This window comes from Petromyzon marinus, chromosome 19 (assembly GCF_048934315.1).
Source record: "Petromyzon marinus isolate PM22_M1 ecotype Great Lakes invasive population chromosome 19, UKy_Petmar_22M1.pri1.0, whole genome shotgun sequence".
Taxonomy (NCBI): Eukaryota; Metazoa; Chordata; class Hyperoartia; order Petromyzontiformes; family Petromyzontidae; genus Petromyzon; species Petromyzon marinus.
In genome coordinates this window covers 6,729,898-6,751,648 of record NC_133685.1, presented here as the reverse complement: position 1 = coordinate 6,751,648, position 21,751 = coordinate 6,729,898, and the positions used below count along the sequence as shown (strand labels likewise).

At 49.4% G+C, this 21,751-nt stretch overlaps 1 protein-coding gene across 2 annotated transcripts in view; it reads right to left on the bottom strand.

Moving 5' to 3' along the window:
- PEX1 (peroxisomal biogenesis factor 1) overlaps positions 1–21,751 on the bottom strand; it is a 59,838-nt gene that overhangs the window by 12,201 nt on the left and 25,886 nt on the right. For both annotated transcript variants that reach the window (XM_032956852.2, XM_032956853.2), the window contains exons 11-17: positions 20,902–20,998; positions 17,331–17,501; positions 16,054–16,208; positions 10,502–10,703; positions 3,064–3,230; positions 2,192–2,326; positions 1,792–1,856 (exon numbers count right to left, since the gene is read on the bottom strand). In XM_032956852.2, the coding sequence (XP_032812743.1) occupies positions 1,792–1,856; positions 2,192–2,326; positions 3,064–3,230; positions 10,502–10,703; positions 16,054–16,208; positions 17,331–17,501; positions 20,902–20,998 (992 nt within the window). The remainder of the gene's footprint in view (positions 1–1,791; positions 1,857–2,191; positions 2,327–3,063; positions 3,231–10,501; positions 10,704–16,053; positions 16,209–17,330; positions 17,502–20,901; positions 20,999–21,751) is intronic.

Genomic DNA, 21,751 nt, shown 5'->3' with positions numbered 1-21,751 from the left:
TGCTTGCGCAATGCTCCTGGGCTCTCGGCTCGTTGAGTCGTGGATGAGCTGCTGAGCTGCCGCAATGCTGAGCTGCTGGGCTGCTGAGCTGCTGAGCTGCTGCAATGTTGAGCTGCTGCGCTGCTGAGCTGCTGCAATGCTGAGCTGCTGAGCTGCTGCAATGTTGAGCTGCTGCGCTGCTGCAATGCTGAGCTGCTGGGCTGCTGAGCTGCTGAGCTGCTGCAATGCTGAGCTGCTGAGCTGCTGCAATGTTGAGCTGCTGCGCCGCTGGGATGCTGTGCTGCTGAGCTGTTGAGCTGCTGCAATGCTGAGCTGCTGAGCTGCTGCAATGTTGAGCTGCTGAGCTGCTGCAATGTTGAGCTGCTGCGCTGCTGCAATGCTGAGCTGCTGGGCTGCTGAGCTGCTGAGCTGCTGCAATGCTGAGCTGCTGAGCTGCTGCAATGTTGAGCTGCTGCGCTGCTGCAATGCTGAGCTGCTGGGCTGCTGAGCTGCTGAGCTGCTGCAATGCTGAGCTGCTGAGCTGCTGCAATGTTGAGCTGCTGCGCCGCTGGGATGCTGTGCTGCTGAGCTGTTGAGCTGCTGCAATGCTGTGCTGCTGAGCTGTTGAGCTGCTGCAATGCTGTGCTGCTGAGCTGCTGGGCTGCTAAGCTGCTGGGCTGCTGAGCTGCTGGGTTGCCGAGCTGCTGAGCTGCTGCGCTGCTGGGCTGCTGCAATGCTCCGCTGCTGGGCTGCTGCAATGCTGTGCTGCTGGGCTGCTGAGCTGTTGAGCTGTTGAGCTGCTGAGCTGCTGCAATGCTGAGCTGCCGAGCTGCTGCAATACTGCGCTTGCTTAGCTGCTGAGCTGCTGAGCTGCCGAGCTGAGGAGCTGCTGCAATGCTGAGACGCTGCGCCGCTGGGCTGCTCCGCGGGCTGCACACCGCATCGACGCACATACAGCCACGCGGCCAGACAAGCTCACCTTGCACTGACCGTGCAAGGTGAGCTTATTCCAATGGATCGGCATTTATTTTCTATTTTCCTCGTTGTTCACTTTTTAAAGGGGGGGGTGTATCTTACCCTACGTTATGTAACATTTGTTTTTATTGCCGGGAGTGTTTCACCTTTATATTTGGGGGTTTCATTTCGCGCGGAGCACACAGCCCTGCGTGCCACGTTCACATGATTTATACAATGCTGCATTATGAATGAGCGTCAAGCTTTCACCGTTTAACCTGGACCCTGTATTTCCCCCGTGTGTTGATGGGAAGGCAGTGAAGTAAACACACAGCCAACAACATTCAAGGCAGAACAGTCGAAGCGATTGATGATCCAACACTCAGCGATTCGCTCCAGCCACTCACTCACCACCAGCCAGTCGCCTCCTTGTCACTCGCCTGTCGCTACTACCACGGTTACCGATCCCGTGAACTTTACTCATTGAATCCTCCACCAGTGTGGAGGACTCGGGTCTACCAGGCGAGCTATTTCGTGCCATTCACACTGTGTGCCACCCAGCCACTCACTCACCACCCTGCAGGTCAAAACACTACCACTGCCTCTTTCTGCTTCTCCCCTCACAATGCTCCACTTTGGGATTTACCCCTGGTTATCCCTTTTATCATGCTGTTACCATGACGTTGCTCCAGTCAAGCGACGTATGCGTTAACCCGGATTATTTTTTGCCACCTCGATAGTGCCCGTTGGGTGTTGTCCACTTGACGTTTTTTTTTTACTTTTGGGCCTGCGCTCAGGAAGTGTGCACTTGATTAAAAAAAAAATACAAAAATACAAGAGCCACACGTCTCTGTTCACCTCTTAAAAACGTCCCTGACGGCCTGCTCGCTCGATCCCACGTACTTATTCAGCAGCTCCGGGCCCTGCCAGGGAGACAACACCCGCTTGATTACACCACACACACCACACACACCACACAGTGCCGGACAACACCGCATGCCCTCACGTTGTGCTCATCTCGCGCAAACGCCTACGTCTTTGCCGGCAAAAAAAACCCATCAAATAACCAGCACACGTCACGATTTTAATAACGCCCAGCATTTACCGCGACTGGGGACGCGATCGTGGCGACACGTTCTAAAAGTTGAACGCGTAGGCTTTGGCGACCAACGTCATCCACGATAGATGTTTTTGGGTTAGACTGCGCGAACGTAAAATATAACATACGTTCTCAAAGGCGCCCGTACCGCCGCCTCACCTTGATGCTGATGAAGTTCATGCCACTCTCGTGAGCAACCGCCGCGGCCAGGAGGGTCTTCCCAGTGCCGGGGGCGCCGTACAGCAGGACCCCCGTCTGCTGTCTGATCGGCAGCCTCTCGAACAGCGCAGGGTACTGCACCCAGCGGCACGCAGTCGTTTAAACAGCGACCTGCCACTCGATCGTCATTCTACTGGGCATATGTGAAAAATAACTTCATAGCTCATCAGATTCCTCCAGTATATTCACAACTCTTCTTATCCGCAACCCTATTATACCGGCGACTACTGTTATCCGCAGGACCTAAAGGGTCAATGAAAATAATCCGCCCCACTGTTCTTACTACGAACCACGATCATCCCTGTTTATTTCCCATCCTGCATTGCGTAACAGCTATATATTATCCTCTAAATTTGTGTGGATAAATAGAGTCAATCGGCAAATTCCATTATCTGTGGCGATGTAGCTTAACTTGTTTGCTTATTCCAGATTTCATTGCTTACAATATAAGGTGTGGATCACATTTCTTCTGTAAGGTACCAAAGGTTAATTTGAGATTTGGCCAATACACATTCACCGATGACTCTGTGTACAACTGGATTAATGTGGCTTCCCTTGGTGAGAGTGTCAATACTAAATAACTAAAACTATTTTCATTTTACCAGGTAAGGCCCACTGAGCTTTATAGCTCTTTTTCGGAAGCGACCTGGCTTCCCACAAATGATAGCTCAACGAAGTGGCATATCACGTGGAAATTTGTAGAAGCCAAATACTCTTCGCACATTTCTAAATGTATACACACGTACACACACGTACACACACACGTACACACACGTACACACACGTACACACACGTACACACACGTACGTACCTTGGCCGGCAGTTGCACAGTGTCCATGAGGACCTGCTTGACGGCGACCAGGCCGCCCACGCTGTCCCAGCCCAGGCCCGAGGGCTCGTGGAGGTTCGCATTGCGTAGGGAGGACGGCGTGAATCCACGCAAAGCTGCCCTCAAGTCCTCTGTGCTCAGGTTTAGCCCTGCACCACACGTGTGTACGTGTGTGTGTGTATGTGTGTGTATACGTGTGTGCGTTTGAATGCGTGGAGCGGTAGAGTAGCGGTTATCACGATGCGCTACGAACCTGGCAACCCGAGTTCGATTCCCGCTCAGGCTAATACCAGTGATGACTATCTGTATCTTTCCTGGGCCTCCCCTAGATCGACTCAGCCTCAAATGAGTACCTGGTGTGGTGTGTTATCATCACCACTCAGGAGACAAAGGCGGCCGGGCGTGGTGTTGGCCACCCACCCCCTCGTGTGCCGTGCAGGCCTTCATAGGTGCTCACTAACAGCACTTGCCCCAACAGTCTGTTACAGGCTATACAGGGAATCTTTGTTTTTGTGAATATTTAACTTCTTTCGCAGCGTACGTAGCCAACCGTGCTAATCGGAGGTGCAGGGTAGGACAACAAACTAAACACAAAAAATAGTTTAAAATAAATTAGTTTCCAATCTAGATTTAAAAGCGTATAGCACCAGTGGCTTCCTAATATCAGAAGAGCGTTCCAGACGGCCGCAGAAGCACATCCGATAGGACGAAATGCAGTGACTGGCTTTGTTCGATGGCAAGCTAAAAGCCGCTGCGAGGATGACTGGAGTTTGCGCGATGCTTCATGCTCCTTGAGAAGATCAGCAAGGTATTGTGGTTCATTTGTGGTAAGCACTTTGTGTGCAACCTTACAAAAGGCAAATGTCGCATATCTAAAAGATAAACTTGGTGATGAGAATTTTTTCACAACTTATCAATAATGCCAAACGCTCGCATGGCTATAAACGTCTTTTCGTAATTGGTCATTGGGTTAGGCGACGTAATGATCTAACCCTCCACCACCCGACAAATTAAATTGTCAAGTGTTCGAGTGTTTAACGTACCAATTATAACTTTTTTCACCCTACTGACTGATAAGTTGTGGAAGAATTCCCATGACAAAATTTAGCTGCTTGATACGCGAAGTTCTATTTAAAACTGTGTCAAGCATCGTTAGGTTAGAACCCAGGAAGTCACAATAAACAGGTGTCCTGACATCGCAGGAAAACCAAGCAGATTTAGACTAGATATTAACCAATACAAATTAATGTGTTTAACGTACCAATTATAACTTTTTTCACCCTACTGACTGATAAGTTGTGGAAGAATTCCCATGACAAAATGTAGCTGCTGGATACGCGAAGTTCTATTTAAAACTGTGTCAAGCATCGTTAGGTTAGAACCCAGGAAGTCACAATAAACAGGTGTCCTGATATCGCAGGAAAACCAAGCAGATTTAGACTAGATATTAACCAATGCAAATTAATGTATTCTAATTTCTTTGGGCAAAATATTGGCTGTGAAAACCTATGCCACTATTCACCTCTTACAAAATTATAATTCCCGTCATTGTGCAGAACATATGAGAACAAACTTGATTAGAAGCTTTCGTGACTGCAGGATTTCATACTCTTGGGTTCTTTCGGTAAAGTCACGTAGGTAGGAAAATAAATTAATGATAGATCACGACGTTTCGATCGCAACAACAAGCGGTCGTCCTCAGGTGAAAGACAGAAAGAGAGAAACGTGCCTCTGTGACGAAGCATTATAAAGAGGGGGAGGAGGGGAGGCCGCAAAGGGGCGAGAGGGTGGGGATACAATTCAGAGGGCTTGGGTGAGAGAGAGAGAAAAGAAATGTGACAAGGAAGCCTAGATATCAAACGTAACAACATTTAGAAATGTAATGCAACTCAGAGAGTTGGCTAAATTTGTACCCATCTTCTCGTTTGAAGTTATGTCTGTGTTTATATATCTGGATGGCTTCATGAACAAATCTTTGATGGTAGCCCGAAGGTTTGCAGAGTACCTTGGTCTCAGAAAAAAAAACAATATCGTGCGAGCCCACTGCGTCATAACAACGATCAGCCACGGCAGAGGTATTGGTTCTGCCGTGTTTCAAATCTGCCTTGTGTTCGCGAACACGGTCCGAGACATGTCGTTTCATTTCCCCAATGTAACTGCTGCCGCAGACACAACTTAGTTTGTAGACACCAGGGTATTGCATGTCAGGAATCACATCCTTCACAGAAGGGATCAGTATGCTTAGGTTCTTTCGGCAAAGTCACGTAGGAAAAAAAAATAATAGGTCACGACGTTTCGATCGCAACAACAAGCGGTCGTCCTCAGGTGAAAGAGAGAAACATGCCTCTGTGACGAGGCATTATATAGAGGGGCGAGGGGAGGCCGCAAAGGGGCGAGAGGGTGGGGATACAATTCAAAGAGGGCTTGGGTGAGAGAGAGAAAAGAAATGTCTACCTACGTGATTTTACCGAAAGAACCAAAGAGTATGAAATCCTGCAGTCACGGAAGCTTCTAATCAAGATTGAACCGCCTCTACGGGGAGGTTTTCCACACAACTCAGACATAATTTCAACCGAGAAGATGATGCAAAATTTTGCAATCTTTGGAAGGACTGAATCAACCAGGTAGGGTGTTAACTGTTGTGTTAGCCGACTTCCTGAGATGCATTACATTTCTAAATGTTGTTAAGTTTGATATCTAGGCTTCCTTGTCGCATTTCTTTCCTCTCTCTCACCCAAGCCCTCTTCGAATTTTATCCCCACCCTCTCGCCCCTTTGCGGCCTCCCCCCCTCCCCTCCCCCCCCTCTTTATAATGCCTCGTCACAGAGGCACGTTTCTCTCTTTCACCTGAGGACGGCCGCTTCTTGTTGCGATCGAAACGCCGTGAAATATTATTTATTTAGTTCCCTATCTACGCGACTTTACCGAAATAACCTAAGAGTATGAGAACAACTTCTGGGTTCTTTCGGTAAAGTCACGTAGAATGGGGATAAAATAATAAAAATAATAACAGAATAAAATTCTCACGACGTTTCGGCCACAACACAAGTAGCCTTCCTCAGGTGAAGAAACAGGACTGTCCGGAAGACAGCGCTTGAGTGAACCCTGCCAAGCATGGCAGCGTCTTTTAAGCTGTGTGGGAGGAACAGAGCGCCTTGACAAAGGAGTTTACATATAAATTAGCATGTAACTGGGGGATTAGCATGATGTTGGTGTGGGAACGGAGGAGGGGGGAGAGGAGTTTACATATAAATTAACATGTAACTGGGGGATTAGCATGATGTTGGTGTGAGGGATTATCACCACGGAGAGCGACGAGCTTTGTTCAGACGGACGAGTCCATTAATGTTTGAAAAGTATGAGAACAAAATCAAGAATCGGCCAATCTGTCCCAGGGAAATTGTACGCATGCTGATGACACACAGAATGTACAAAACGGTTCCAGAGTTTTTGCTCGTGTCGAAACCAATGCTGGTGAAATTACATACCACCAGGAGGCCGTGGTGCTGGTGAGATTTGTAAAAAAAATTGTACTTGTGTTTATTACGTCGAGACACACAGATATGTTGAGGAATATTTTCTGCTTACAGTAAAACCTCGTTATATCGGTATTTGTAAATTGGTAATTGGGGATAATTTGGCACGGCTGCTCTTTCGGCAGAAAAACGGTGTATTAGTCATTCGCCATAAGCTGACCGTACCGAATGTTCCAATTACTGCATGCACGTGGAGCGACGCCATGCGCCACGACCAACACAACGACTCAGTCTGGTGGCAGCGCGCGTGGTGAGCGTTAACAGCAGACCCGTCGCTTTGAACTTCACCTTGCTTATGCACTCTGCGCAAGCCAACCTTCTCAGAGATATCGTCTACACCCACATCAAGAAATAATAGAAATGGACTGAAGTATAAATCCCTTCGTCTGCTAGACAAATCCAAAGTTTTTGGGAAAAAAAATTATGCAGGTGTGTCAATGCGTATGGTGTGTGAAGAGTTTGCAAACAAATTTGGAGAAAAACATTTTTGGAGCAGGAGGCGCTGGGGAGTATCATTGTACATAATTCGGAATATTGGATAATTCGGCAAGGCCAGAGCCCAATATGTGTTGAATTAACAAGGGTTTACTGTAAATATATTGGTTATTTGTACAAGTCTAAAATAGCCTCGCACATATTTTCATTTAGAAGCCGGTTTAAAAAAACAACCCCAAATGAAACTATCCTCCCTTTTGACTTAAAGCTTTCGTGACTGCAGGAATTCATATTGCTTGGGTCTTTCGGTAAAGTCACGTAGATAGGTTGAAAGGAAATAACAAAAAACTACGACGTTTCGATCACAACACATGATCGCTTGTGTTGTGATCGAAACGTAGTTTTTTGTTATTTCCTTTCAACCTATCTACGTGACTTTACCGAAAGACCCAAATAATATATCCTCCCTTTAATTGTCTCACCGATGGTGCGCACTCCCCCGCCTCGCGGAATTCCACCGCCCTGCACCACCGCGCCCTTCGTAAAATTATTAGTACAGCCCGCCACACCCCATACCCCACAACTCGGGGGTCGACCGACATTGATTTGTCAATTAACCGATCTCGATGTGGGGTAAACACTACTCCGGGGTTAACACGGCACCACTGCATTGTTGAAACATCGGCAACCATTTCCTCACGATGAGTACACGGCGGCCGCTGCGGTGCCGCTCAGCCGCTTGTATTGCTGCATATGCCGCCCCCCGGGGCCGCCGGGCCACCTCCTGCAGTGTTTGCAATTCACGCGAGCGAGGTTGGGGGCCAGCCAACGTCAGTACCCAGGAACGTGAATAATGCAGCGAGTGAGCACTCGTGGTGCGTTGCCGCTGGTAACGGGGAGAGCGATGCGATCCATCACACGTGTGTGCAGCACGCGCATGTGGGTGTGTACACAACCGCCCGGGCGGGTGTGCATACAAAGACAAAGATCCCCCGTGCAGCCTTAATAGTCTGTCGTGGCAAGAGCTGTTTGTGAGCACCTATGAAGGCCGGTACAGCACACGTAGAGGGTGGGTGACCCCCACCACGCCCAACCGCCTTTGTCTTCCCAGTGGCGATATTTTTACACACCGCACTGGGTACTCATTTGAGGCTGAGTCAACTTAGGGGAGGCCCAGGACCAGTTCATATAATCGGCACTGGTGTTGGCTGTGACCGGGAATCGAATTCGGGATGCCGGATTCATAGCGCAGCGTAGCACTATCCGCGACACTACCGCCCGGGCAGTTGACGGCGAATTTTATGGTTGATAAACGGTAACATGTCACCGTTAATAGATTTCATAACCCGTTCTGAAATCGATCGTCGGTAAAAGGTGCAGCCCTGCAAATGCCCCTGCCTCGTTGGCTCGACATCATTGGAAGAGGCGGGAGTACCCACACTTGACCCCACCGCAACGTGACCTGCCAATCAGTGGTGTAGACATTTAATCCGTTGGGTGGACAGAGGCAGTGGGTTGGGAGACTGAGAAAATTGCCCCGATAGATTCCGTTGCCACGCCGGGAGATCAAACCGGCAACAGAATCAGAACATTTATGTACCCTGGAGGAGGAATCCGATGAGCTGTTAAGCTCTTTTTCACAGCTGTCCAGTAGGGGCCACAGGGTCAAAACGTTACAACAAAAGACAATACAAAAACATGGTAGTAGTGCAAAGTACAAGAACGGTAAACAAATCACCCAACCACATACAAATTAAACTAAACCATCCCCATCCTACCAGGCAAAGCACACTGAGGTATTAACTGATTTTTCAGAAGCGACCTGGCCACAAATGATAGCTCAACAAAGTGGTTCAATTTTCTTGGTTCTTTCGGTAAAGTCACCTGATGATGATTGCTTGTGTTGCAGTCGAAACGTCGTGATAATTGTATTGTTTTATATTTTTATTATTTTATTGTTTCCCTTCTACGTGACTTTACCGAAAGAACCAAGAATATGAATCCCTGCAGTCACGAAAGCTTTAAATCAAAATTTAAAGTGGCTCATTATTTGGACATTTATACCAGCAAAATAATCTGGATTGCAAGTCCAGTGAGATACCGCTTACACTGCAGTGTGGCAAGCTCCCTTCGATTCTGAATTGAAAAGGGAAAACTAATGTCTAATGCTCAAGATATTTCAAGATCTGTGTCGCAACTGATAACTGGTTTTTACTGTTTTTTTTTTTCAGGCGGTTGCACGTACGGTGACCTTCTTTCGCACCGCACGTAGCCAACCGTGCTAATTGGAGGTGCCGTGGGGGGGGGGGGGAAGGACAACAAACACAATTCACAATCCCAGCAAAGTCTTAACCTAGTGAGTTTAATTGCGGGGTAGCAGCGACTTTCATGTGAAAAGATTGGGCACTAGTCTAACAGTCAGGTTGAATATCTGAGTTGAAATATTTGTGTAAACTTATAGATGGGTCATAGAATTTCTGTGGAACCAAATCCAACAATTAAACAAATTTTGATTTAAAGCTTTCGTGACTGCAGTGATTCATATTCTTGGTTCTTTCGGTAAAGTCACGCAAGCCATCGGGCTACCATAAGAGATTCGTTCATGAGGCTATCCACATATACAAACACAAAGACAATTTAAACTGAGAAGATGGATTCTGGCTTAGCAATCATTGGAAGGATTTGATAAACCATTTCGGGTCTTAAATGATTGTTCACGCTTACGGTGGCTTTCAGACAGCATACATTAATTTTTCGTCTCCCCCCTCCTCTTTTCCGAACATAGATGGACTCGTCCTTCTAAACAAACTGTCAAATCGCTATCCGTGGTGCTAACGTTTAAAAATAAATACAAACCGCCACTTCTTTCAAATGTTCTTGCCATTGGTTTTCACACCTGATGACTGTTTGTGTTACAGTCGAAACGTCGTGAGAATTTAATTGGTTTATATATTTTATTATTTATATTGTTTCCCTTCAACGTGACTTTACCGAAAGAACCAAGAATATAATTTTAAAAATATCGCGCTTCTTTACCTAGGAAAGCCATACCGAGTTTCAAGAACCGTTTTCAGGAGGGTCCTGCCAAGTTTTTCGCAGTTGTGGGCTATGTTGTCGCTGCTGCTGCTGGGTGTAATCCCAACGAAATAATTTACAGAAAGATTTTCAGCATTGGGATATTTTGTCCAATACCAGTAACATTAAATGTTTTTTTTAGTATCTATGATAAACCGGAGAACCCGGAGGAAACCCCATGCAGCACGGGAGAATATACAAAATCCAGACAGAAAAGGGGACTGAGTTGGGAATCAAACTCAGGCCTTTATATCGCTGAGGCACGAGTGCTTCCACCGACGCTGCCACCATCCTGCCAGACTCTCGACGCAACAATTCGCTAGCCGCGATTCCCATAAGCGGGGGGGGGGGGGGGGCCTCACGCCGAGCGTTACCCTGCGGCGTGCCATGCCCGTGGGGCGGCGCGTTGGCCTGCAGGTGGGCGTGCACTGCCCGCTCCACCAGCTGCACGACGTCCCGAGCGAGGAAGCCGCCCGTGAGCTTGGCCACCTCTTGCAGCTCTGCGCAACTCAGTCCCCGCTCAGAGACGCTCGACTTGTTGCGAACGACGGCTGCCAGGAGCTCCTGGCCGTCCTCCTGCAGAGGCAGCCGCACTCACCCACTCAGTCACCCACTCAGTCACCCACCGACTCACCCACTCACTCATCTACCCACTCACTCACCCACCCACTCACCCACCCAATCACTCACGCACTCGCTCAGCCACCCACCCACTCACTCGCTCAGCCACCCACTCACTCACTCACACACCCACTTACTCACTCACACACACACCCACTCACCCACTCAATCAACAACAACAATCGCCATTCGCCACTAAGTGGCGGTGACATCACCACGACGCTTGTGCCAGGCTATGTGCACCTTGAGGCCACGTGAAGTGTCGAACGCCCGCTGGCAGGTCACGGGGCAGATCCAGGTGCCACGGGTTGACTGACTGAGATGACTGGCTGATGCACCACCTGTGCCCCCTACTCTGCCAACTTGCTGTGCTTTAGCCACCCGGCGCTCCGCTCGTTGTTGTGAGCGTCGCTCCTCCGCCCTCCGTTGTTGTTGGAGGGCGACTGCCTCCAACTGCTCAACAGCGTCTTTTACGAGTCTCCTCCACAGAGGCCGATCTTGATACCACTGGTATCAGTCATCGACAAGTCCACTCAGCTCCACATCCTCATGTACCACATCAATCTCGTCTCTAGCCCGTGCCGCACCCGTTTAGCCCCCTCTATCCGGCCGAACAAAAGCTGTTTAGGCATGCAGTGACTGGGCATGCGGGCTACATGACCCAGCCAACGCAGCCTTGCCTGCCGGAGGAGCTCACCGATGGGACTTTGCCCAGATCTTTCAAGGATTTGTGAGCTCCTCACACAATCCAGCCTGGTTAAACCCAGGATGGATTGTAGGCAGGCCAGCCTAAATGTTTCCAATTGGCGAAGATGCTCCATTAGGGGGGTCCACGTTTCGTAAGCGTAGAGAAGGGAGGGAATGACCATGGCCGAGAAGACTTGAAGCTTCGTACGGAGCGACAGACCAGGTAGCTTCCACACAGCGTTACGCAACTGATGAAAAAATTCCGCTCGACTGATTCTGAGTGAGACCTCTGCTGTCAAACCGGAGCCGGTCATAAGCACACTGCCCGGGTATGGGAATCTCTCCACTCTCTCCACAACTGCCCCATCACCGATTGGGAGTTGTGGGGGTGGGTTGCCCGAAAGTACAAAATACCCAGGCAGGTGCTTAGTTTTGGTGGGGCTGATGGTAAGGCCCCACCTCATAGTGGCATGCTCCAGTTTCAGCAGCAGCGCCTCCAACTCCTCCTCTGAGTGAGCGGCAATTACCAGATCATCGGCATATATAACATGGTTGACCAATAGGAAGCCATCCCTTGACCGCACCCGGGCATCGATCAGCCTCCCATTGTATCTGTACCAGATGGAAATTCCTCTGGTATAGCCATCAAAGGATTCACGAACTAATGTGGTCAAAAAATATGTTAAATAATGTGGGAGCCAGAGGACATCCCTGTCGCACTCCAAGGTGAACAGGGAATGGCTCTGATTCCCGGCCACGTAGGTTTACCCGGGCTCGCTCACCATCATGAAGGTCCTTAATGATCGTGAGCAGAGCGTCAGGGACTCCGAAAGCACGAAAAACAACCCAGAGCTCAGGCATACTGATGGTATCATAGGCCTTGACCAGGTCAATAAAGCAGAGATGTAGGTCTTGTTGGAATTCCCTATACCTCTGCTGTAGCAAACGGACAGAAAATATGGCATCTGTGCAGGACCACCCTTTCCTGAAACCGCATTGGGGCTCCGCAAGCCTCTCCTCAGCGTGCCTGGCAAGGCGATGTTGAATAATCCTTGCCAGGACCTTTCCCGGCACACTGAGGAGTGAGATGTCCCTGTAGTTGTTACAGTCTGTGCGGTCCCCCTTCTTAAAGAGGGGGACTGCAAGGGCATCCTTCCAATCCTGCGGAACCTGTCCAGTGGTCCAGACTGTTGTTATGATGTCATGTAGGGCAGTCTGTGCACAAACGCCACCCTACCTCAGCATTTCGCTTGGGAGATCATCTCTGCCCGGTGCCTCTCCTGGTCTCAGACTCTGGATCTCCTTTAGTACTTCCTCAACAGATGGCTCCTCAGCCAGTCACTCACAGGGAGTGACTTGTTCTTCCAATATTTGAGGCACCGCAGCCTCAGCAGGGTCATCCCCACTTTGTCCCACAATGTTTTCCATGTCAAGGGATTTCCCCTCCCCCAGGACTTCACAGAAATGCTCAGCAAATCTGCAAGTCTGTTCCTGAGGGTCAGAGATTGGATCACCGTTTTTTTCCCCTGATGGTAATAGGTGTCGTGCTGCAGGTTACTTTTTTGATGGAGTTAAATATGGATTTGTGATCGTGGGCCATTGAGGCAGACTCCATCTCCTCAGTAACCCGCGACCACCACCCATCCTTGCAGCGCCTCACGGCTCTCCGCACCTCCGAGCGAAGGCTGCGGTAAGCCTCCTCATTCTCTGATATGGGATGCTATAGACGATTAAAGTGGGCCTGTCGCTTTTTCTCAGCCATCCTGAACACCTCCTCTGTCAGCCAGGGTCTCTGGGGAGGTCTGGACCACATACCCAAAGCAGCCATTGCAGCTGCCCGAGTCACAGTTCTAAACCTCACCCATTTACCCTCGACATCTGGAGGAGTGGGGGGCGATACCAACCCCAGCCGCAAGCGATGATGAAATTCTCACTTGCAACTTTCATCAGCTAGCTGAGACTAGGTCACCTTAGGTTGGAATGGGGTCCTGGGTGTACACCCACCACCGGAGTGGAAGAATGGCAGGCGCATCTTACAGATGACAAGTCGATGGTCAGAGGGCAGATCAGCTCCACGGTAGGTCCTGATGTCAAGGACATGGGCCCGCATCCGCTGTTCCATCACTATGTAGTCCAGCAGATGTTCTTGCTTCGACCCGGCATGCATCCATGATGTTGTGTGGATGCGCCGATGCCGTAACAGCTTGTTGGTAATTACAAGCCCATGGGCTCACAAAAATCTAGCAGCCTCCTACCGTTGTTATTGAGCTGATCTGGCCCATGCCTTCCAATCACTCCAGACCAGGTGCCAGCATCATGACCAACTCGGGCAATGAAGTCACCCAACAAGTTGACTCGATCCCGAGGGGCTACTTTAGCTAGCACCTGTGACAGGAGGTCATAGAAGGCATCTGACTCATCGGCCTTGCCTGCATCCCTCCACGGATGTTCGTCTTCGGTGGGGGTATAAGTAATCACGACCACCACTCCTCGCCTCCGGTTGATGGGAAGGCGAGCCCAAAGTAGCCTGGGGCTTACAGCTTCCTACACCTCACTGCCACACTCCCACGCCCCCTTCATTCTTTTGTTCATAAGAAGAAACACTCCCTGTTGTTTGGTAGTCTCCTGCCCCGAGTAGAGGACTGTCCACCCCTCATGGTGGCAGATGCCAGAGCCGGACCACCGGACCTCCTGATTGCCACAGAGATCCAGGCGGTACCGGTCCAGCTCCCGACAGAGGAGTGGCAGCCTCTCCTCCGCAGTGAGCATTCGAACATCCTACTCACACACCCACTCACTCACCCATCCATCCACTAACTCACCTACTCACTCACTCCCCTACTCACCCACTTACTAAATTACACACCAAACCCACTGACTCACCGACTTACTCACCCATTCACCAACTCACTCACCCACCCACCTGCTCAATCACTCAATCACCCACTCAGTCACACATTCACTCGCTCACCCACCCACTCACCCACCCACCCACCCACTCAAAGACAAAGACAAAGATCCCCCATATAGCCTTAACAGACTGTAGGGGCAAGTGCTGTTAGCGAGCACCTTTGAAGGCCGGAACGGTACACGAGGGGGTGGGTGGCCAGCACCACGCCCGACCGCCTTTGTCTCCCTAGTGGCAATGTTTACACACCGCACCAGGTACTCATTTTAGGCTGAGTCGACCTAGGGGAGGCCCGGGACCGGTTCAGATAATCGTCACTGGTGTTGGCCGTGAGCGGGAATCGAACCCGGGTCGCCAGATTCATAGCGCAGCGCGCTAACCGCTACACTACCGCTCCCCACACCCACCCACTCACCCACTTATTCACCCACTCACTGACCTACTCAATCGCCCCACTCACTCACTCGCCCACTCACACACCCACCCACTCACCCATCCACCCACTAACTCACCCACTAACTCACTCATCTACTGACCCACTCACGAACCCATTCACTTACTCACTCACCCACTCACACACCCATCCATCCACTAACTCACCTACTCACTCACTCCCCTACTCAACTACTTACTAAATTACTCACACACCCACCCACTGACTCACCGACTTATTCACCCATTCACCAACTCTCTCACCCACCCACCCACCTGCTCAATCACTCCATAAGTAAAACATAAATAATAAAAAGTGTTATACAAGACAATAAAATTCGGGTAAATAGATCACACCAAGTCGTTGGTCTAAGTGCTCCACGATGGTAGAGAAGTGAACTTTCAGAAGGCACTGTTGTCATTTGTCACAATTATCAAATGTGCCCTTCTGAGGTTTCATTTTTCCACAACGCTCACCCACCCCCCCCCCGGGTCACCCTTGAAGAAAAAAAACACTTTAACTCAATGAGCCCTGCCCCCTGGCGGAGGGTGAACAAAAATAAACTCAACCAAACTATACAACGCCAAGAGTGGAATGGCCGCTATCGCACTAAAGCAGGAGATAAGAAAAATATACACCACTCAGGGCCTCTTGTCTATTCGTCGTTGCAGCGAGTACATAACTACGTTAGTACAGCGGGAAGGTGGGGAGGGAATGTGGCGTTTGCTCAGGTCCAGGAGCCACGAGCCATGCTCACCTGCAGCACGCCTTCCGTGGCATCCCCACGTCATTCCCATGGCATTAAACTATTTTTCGAATTTTTTTTTACCAGGTAAGGCCCACTGAGCTATATAGCTCTTTTACAGAAGTGACCTGGCCACAAATGATATCTCAACTAAGTGGCTTATCACGTGCAAATTTATAGTCACAGCCAAATACTCTAAATGCATGTTTCTAAACGTGGAAGGAAAAACCGCAGGACCAGGAGAGACATTCAAACTCTGAATATACAGGTGTCAGGATCAGGATCGAACCGACGACCTCCTATGTACCAGGCGAGGTAGTTAACATCTCGCCACCATGGCATCTCCGTGGCATTCCCGTGACATCCCTATGGCTTCCTGGTGCCATCGCTGATATGATAAGCACCCATGGTACAAGGGGCGTCCTCACTATAGAAATTAACTCGGGCAGCGGGTGCCAGTTGGACACCAGACGGCGGTATTCCTCCGTTCTCTCACGTGACAGTGGCCTTAACGGTGTAGTGCAGTGGCTACCCGCGTGAGGGGGGCCACGTCGTGCCCCAGCTGGAACACGTGGAGGCCCTGAGCGGAGACGAGCGAGCGGTGCAGCGCCCCCTCCGACTCTGCGGTGCACACCAGTGCCACCACGCTCCTCTGCGACATCTCCGCGCACAACAGCTGTTTGAACACTAGTGGGGGGGGGGGGGGGGGCAGGAGGAGGGGGGGGGGCAGGGGGTGGGGAGGGGGCGACAGAATTGATTAACCAATCAAGGGCAGCAGCGTGGCCCAGTGGTATTAACTCGTGCCTCGCTGCAAGTGGGGCCTGCGTTTGATTCCTCAAGCGGTGCCTCTCTGTGTAGAGTTTGTATGTTCTTCCATGATTCTGCAGTGTTGTCTGAGCGTGCGGTGTGTGTGTGTAGCGGTAGTGTCGTGGCTAGCGCGCTGCGCTACGAACCCGGCGACCCGAGTTCGATTCCCGCGCATGGCCAACACTAGTGATGATTATGTGAACTGGTCCTGGGCCTCCCCTAGGTCGACTCAGCCTCTAATGAGTACCTGGTGCGGTGTTTAAACGTCACCACTGGGGAGACAAAGAGGGCCGGTTGTGGTGCTGGCCACCCACCCCTTCGTGTGCCATTCCGGCCTTCATAGGTGCTCGCAAGCAGCACTTGCTTCAAAAGTCTGTTGAGGCAAGTGCTGTCTTTGCATCTGCCAGTCAAATCAGTCAGTCAAGCTATAACACCTGGGTCTGTCCTGTAACCTCCCTGTCAGCGAGCCTTCAAAACTTCATGTGGACTGAAAGTGCATAGGCACTGGTGACTTCGTGGCAAATTGGAGGCTGATGTTGTTGTTGTTGTGTGTGAGAGTGTGTGGGAGGGGAGTGGTGGTGCAGTGGTGAGGGCATCCAGCAAATATCTGAACCGGTAATGAGCCTCCCCTAGGTCGATTCAGCCTCCAATGAGTACCTGATGCGGTATGTAAAAACATCAGCAGCGGGAAGACAATGGTGGCCGGGTGTGGTCTTGACCAACCCTCGTGTGCCTTGCTGGCCTTAATAGACGTTCGCTAACAACACTTGCCCCAACAGTCCATAAACAGGCTACACGGGGGGGGGATCTTTGTCTTTGCGAGAGAGTGCATGGAGGCTGAACGTTCTTCCCCCGCGGGTTCTCTACTTTCCTCCCATCAGCTAAAACCGTACAATGCCCTTGGTGTTGGCCAATAACATTAATAACAGTAATAATGACGGACACAGCTGGAAGTTGATGACCAAGGGGGTAAGCGTGCGTATCGCGTCGGCGCGCACCTACCCTCCGTCAGCTGCAGGGCCTGGTTGTCCTCCGGATTGTTTTCGGGCCCGAAGTTGGAGGTCGAGCCCAGCACGAGGTGCAGGTCGTCCAGGAGCAGCAGCGACGGCTGCCTCCACACCGCCTCTCTCATCGCCCCTTCCAAAACGCCGGCGATCGTCTCCGTCGCTTTCCCTGTCGTCACGAAGACAATTCCCGCCTCACCTCTGAGACCGAAGTAACATCACGAAGTTAAACATCCAATGCACAATGTCCGTTATGCATCCAACTCGCTCTGTTTCGCTCAGTTTCCTAGCTCTGAACAAGGGTCATTGCCTGAAACGTCGCTTGATATATATTTACAGTCTGTTCTCCTATAACGCGTGTTGTTTCCATAACGCAAATTGGATGTAACGTGATGAATGTATCAGGGAATGCATTTTTTAAAACGTGGATGCGAATTGGATGTAATGCGATTAAGTGAACGGAACTATGTCGCGCGAGTAGCAATAAGCGCTCGTACGGCTGCCTCGGCGTAGCATCGCACGAGGCATTGGGATGCTGCTGGATGCTTCTAGATGCTACCCACGCACCTCAGTCTTTGTTCAGCCCTGCGTACGCATCTCTCGTGTTATCGCGGACCGTGCTTTGCCCTATATTATTTATTATAACCCGATTTTTATATAATGCGGTGTTCTTCAGGAAAGCAACTTCTGTTTCATTAGGAGAATAGACTGCATATTTCCCCCCCCCTTTTTAGGATAATGGTGTTATAGACCAAGCGTTGTTGTTTTTTTCTTTCCAAAACCACAAATAACAAAACTCGACACATTCTTCAATCTGGCCTTAAGTGGGAATATTTTTTTTTATAATATGCAACATTTCAAGCCTTTCTTCATAGCACGTAAATTATGTGCAATTATGAAGAGCCATTGGCAGTGTTATTAACGACCATGTTGAGTTTGTATTTGTGCTTGTGCACCGCTCACAGTATCACCGAACAACAATGTGTTTCCCTTGCAACATGTCAATTATGAACGCGACTCATTCCGCTTGGGCTGAGCCAGTTTATGGAGTCACACTTCTACCATCTGTGTAAAGGGTTCTTTCCTAACTTGATTTGAAGCTTTCGTGACTGCAGGAATCACTCTTTGGTTCTTTCGGTAAAGTCACGAAGAAATAAACTAAAATAAATAATAGAATACGACGTTTCGATTGCAACACAAGCAACCGTCATCAGGTGTGAAGAGACACATATACAGAGAGAGAGACAAACACAGACATGGAGAGAGACACATACACAGAGAGACAAACACAGACACGGAGAGAGACACATATACAGAGAGACAAACACAGACACGGAGAGAGACACATATACAGAGAGAAAGACAAACACAGACATGGAGAGAGACACATACACAGAGAGACAAACACAGACATGGAGAGAGACACATATACAGAGAGAAAGACAAACACAGACATGGAAAGAGACACATATACAGAGAGAGAGACAAACACAGACATGGAGAGAGACACATACACAGAGAGACAAACACAGACACATACACAGAGAGAAAGACAAACACAGACATGGAGAGTGACACATACACAGAGAGACAAACAGACATGGAAAGAGACACATACACAGAGAGAGACAGAGAGAGAGAGACAACCACAGAGAGAGAGAGACACAGAGAGACACACAGAGAGACACACATAGAGAGACACAACGCAGAGAGAGGCACACACAGACACACAAAGACACAACGCCTCTGTAGAGAGGGCGGGGGGGCAGAGAAATTAGCATGTCAATGAGAGTGGCAGGGGGAGAGAAATTGGAAGTTTGAGAAAACAAACCTAGTAAACTTAGAACTGTAATGCAATGTAACATAGAAAGTCGGCTAACACAACAGTTAACACTTTACCTGGTTGATTACGTGCGTGTGTGTCTCTCTATGTGTCTCTATGTGTGTGTGTCTCTCCGTGTCTGTGTTTGTCTCTCAGTATGTGTGTCTCTCTCCGAGCTTGCATTCACACCTGATGATTGCTTGTGTTGCAATCGAAACGTCATATTCTATTATTTATTTTATTTCTACGTGACTTTACCGAAAGAACCAAAGAGTAGGGTTATTTTCTTTATTTTCTTTATACATTTTTAATCAAAGGAACTAAATAAAAACACCAATCATTTCATTTTGATTTAAAGCTTTCGTGACTGCAGGGATTCATATTCTTGGTTCTTTCTGTAAAGTCACGTAGAAGGGAAACAATAAATGTTTTATATATTTTTTATTTTATTGTTTCCCTTCTACGTGACTTTACCGAAAGAACCAAGAATACCAATCATTTCAGGCTAACCATTTCTGAAAGCCTGTAATATTTTTTTTATTAAGCGTAACCAGCGTAACCTATTTGTCCTTTACGTACGTGTGTTGAACTTCTCTCGCGCCGGATGTAGCCAACCGTGCTCATTGGAGGTGCGGAGGCGAGGGAAGGACAACAAACCAAACGTAAAAAAGCATTCCTGTAGCACAAGTTCACTTTCCTTTTCCCCTCTGTAGATCCGTCATAGTACAGGAACTGTTCTGAAAAGTGCCGGTGTTCGTGTTTAGCGGAGCCGCCCCTAGGGTTTCAGCGAATTGGGGCAACTGGCCAGGGCCCCATTCTTTGGGGGGCCCCCCGCGCTTCAACGCCTTGGTGTCAGACGTAGTAATACTTCCGGTTTAGTTTGAAGGCTTCAGCAGGGGGGCCCACAAGGTGGGATTTGACTCGGGCCCCCGCACTGCCACCACATTATGGACGGCCCTGATGATGATTAGCGTTATGAGAAGTGCCGGCGCGGCGTAGCGTCGTGCACCAGCGTATTCAGACCACAACAAGTAACTTGCGTGAAAACAAATCTTCGTAGTCTGAGGCAATGGATGTAAGCAAGGTCTAAAGGCCTGGGGGCACAGGAAAGCTGAGAGGCAGGACGATTGCGGCCCACGTCCCTGGCGTCGGTAGCAATGCACGGATTTTATTTATTGGTGAACGCAGTTGCTGAACAAGGGCCCCCGCCCACCCGCCCTCCGAGGGCCCAAAATGCCAAGCAGCCAGCGACACAAAGCACCACCAAAGAATTGTATAGATAACAGCTGATATGTCTCTTGAATTGGGCAAAGTTGTAAGAGCTTGGCATAGGAAAGAGACGATGGGAGGGGATTCTCAAGCGGAGGGGGCCCGGTGTGGCTCTGGGCATCTCTGCTCATGGGCTGTGCAGGGGCCTTGCGGTGGACAACTCAGATGACACAGAGAGACTTAGGGGCTTAAGCGTTTTTTCAGAACTACACGCAGACTAACGTGTTAATTAAGTGAATGACAACACTTAAATTCGTTTCAGAATTTGCATTGCACACAATACAGGGCATTTTAGTTGCATCGCTGCTACTCGCGGTGACTTTGTGAGTTGTGACAATTCACGTGAAAAATATAGTCGATATTTCATGCAATTTACGTTTTGAGGAAGAGATATTGCAGCGGACACGAGGTCAGGAAATTAAACGTGTGTGTGCATGTGTGTAACGGTGAAGAGAGACGTCACGAGAGATGGTTTTACCTCTCAGGGACTTGCAGTTTATGATCTCCACGTGCCCATCAAGCCTCTCTGCAGCCTGCTTGCAGATGGCCCTCGCCAGGGCTGTCTTTCCAGAGCCCTGGAAGTTTTATCGGTATTAAACATACGTGCTATGATAGGCCGTGATCACGTTTACCACGTACACATGTCAAATACTTGTAAGCAAAAGTAACTCTGACAAAAAATAATGTTTAAATCGCATCACAATGCACAGTGTCGTTATTGCAGCGTGGCCCAGAAGGCGGAGAGCCCCTCTTGAAGCATCACCTGAAACATTACCCACGGATACTTTTGGACAAACCAAGGGTGTTGTCTCTAAACTACTCTCCCTGCTTCATCAGCTGGTAGGTGCAGCTATCGACTAGAATCGCTGAGAAGAAAATCGCCGCGAGTGAAAATTGGGAGAGAAAAAAACATAACGTGGGAATTGTCAAAAGCTTTAACGCAGTGGAGCACAGCGAAAGCTACGGCCCCGATTAAGTCATCAAGGCTGATGAGTGTGGCCAGTCTGTTACCGCTCTACCCGTTAGAATACCCAGATGGAGACCTTGTGATGCTCTGCATTGTGTCCGTCTCCAGTCTCTCAAATAATCTGGGTATGCAGTGTTACACAAGAGGATCTGGAAGCGATCAAATGTCTGGCGTTTGTTCACAAACTTAGGAGGCTGCAAAAAGGCATAAGAAGTTAGCCTCCACGTCGCGTTCCACGCCTCGCTCTCCACTCCAGCAGTCCGGGCAACACTGACAGCTTGTCCCTGGCTGGGACTCCCCAGGGGGTGGAGCTACAGAACAGTAAGTGGAGCTATAAGACAGGGGGCGGAGCCAAACAGAA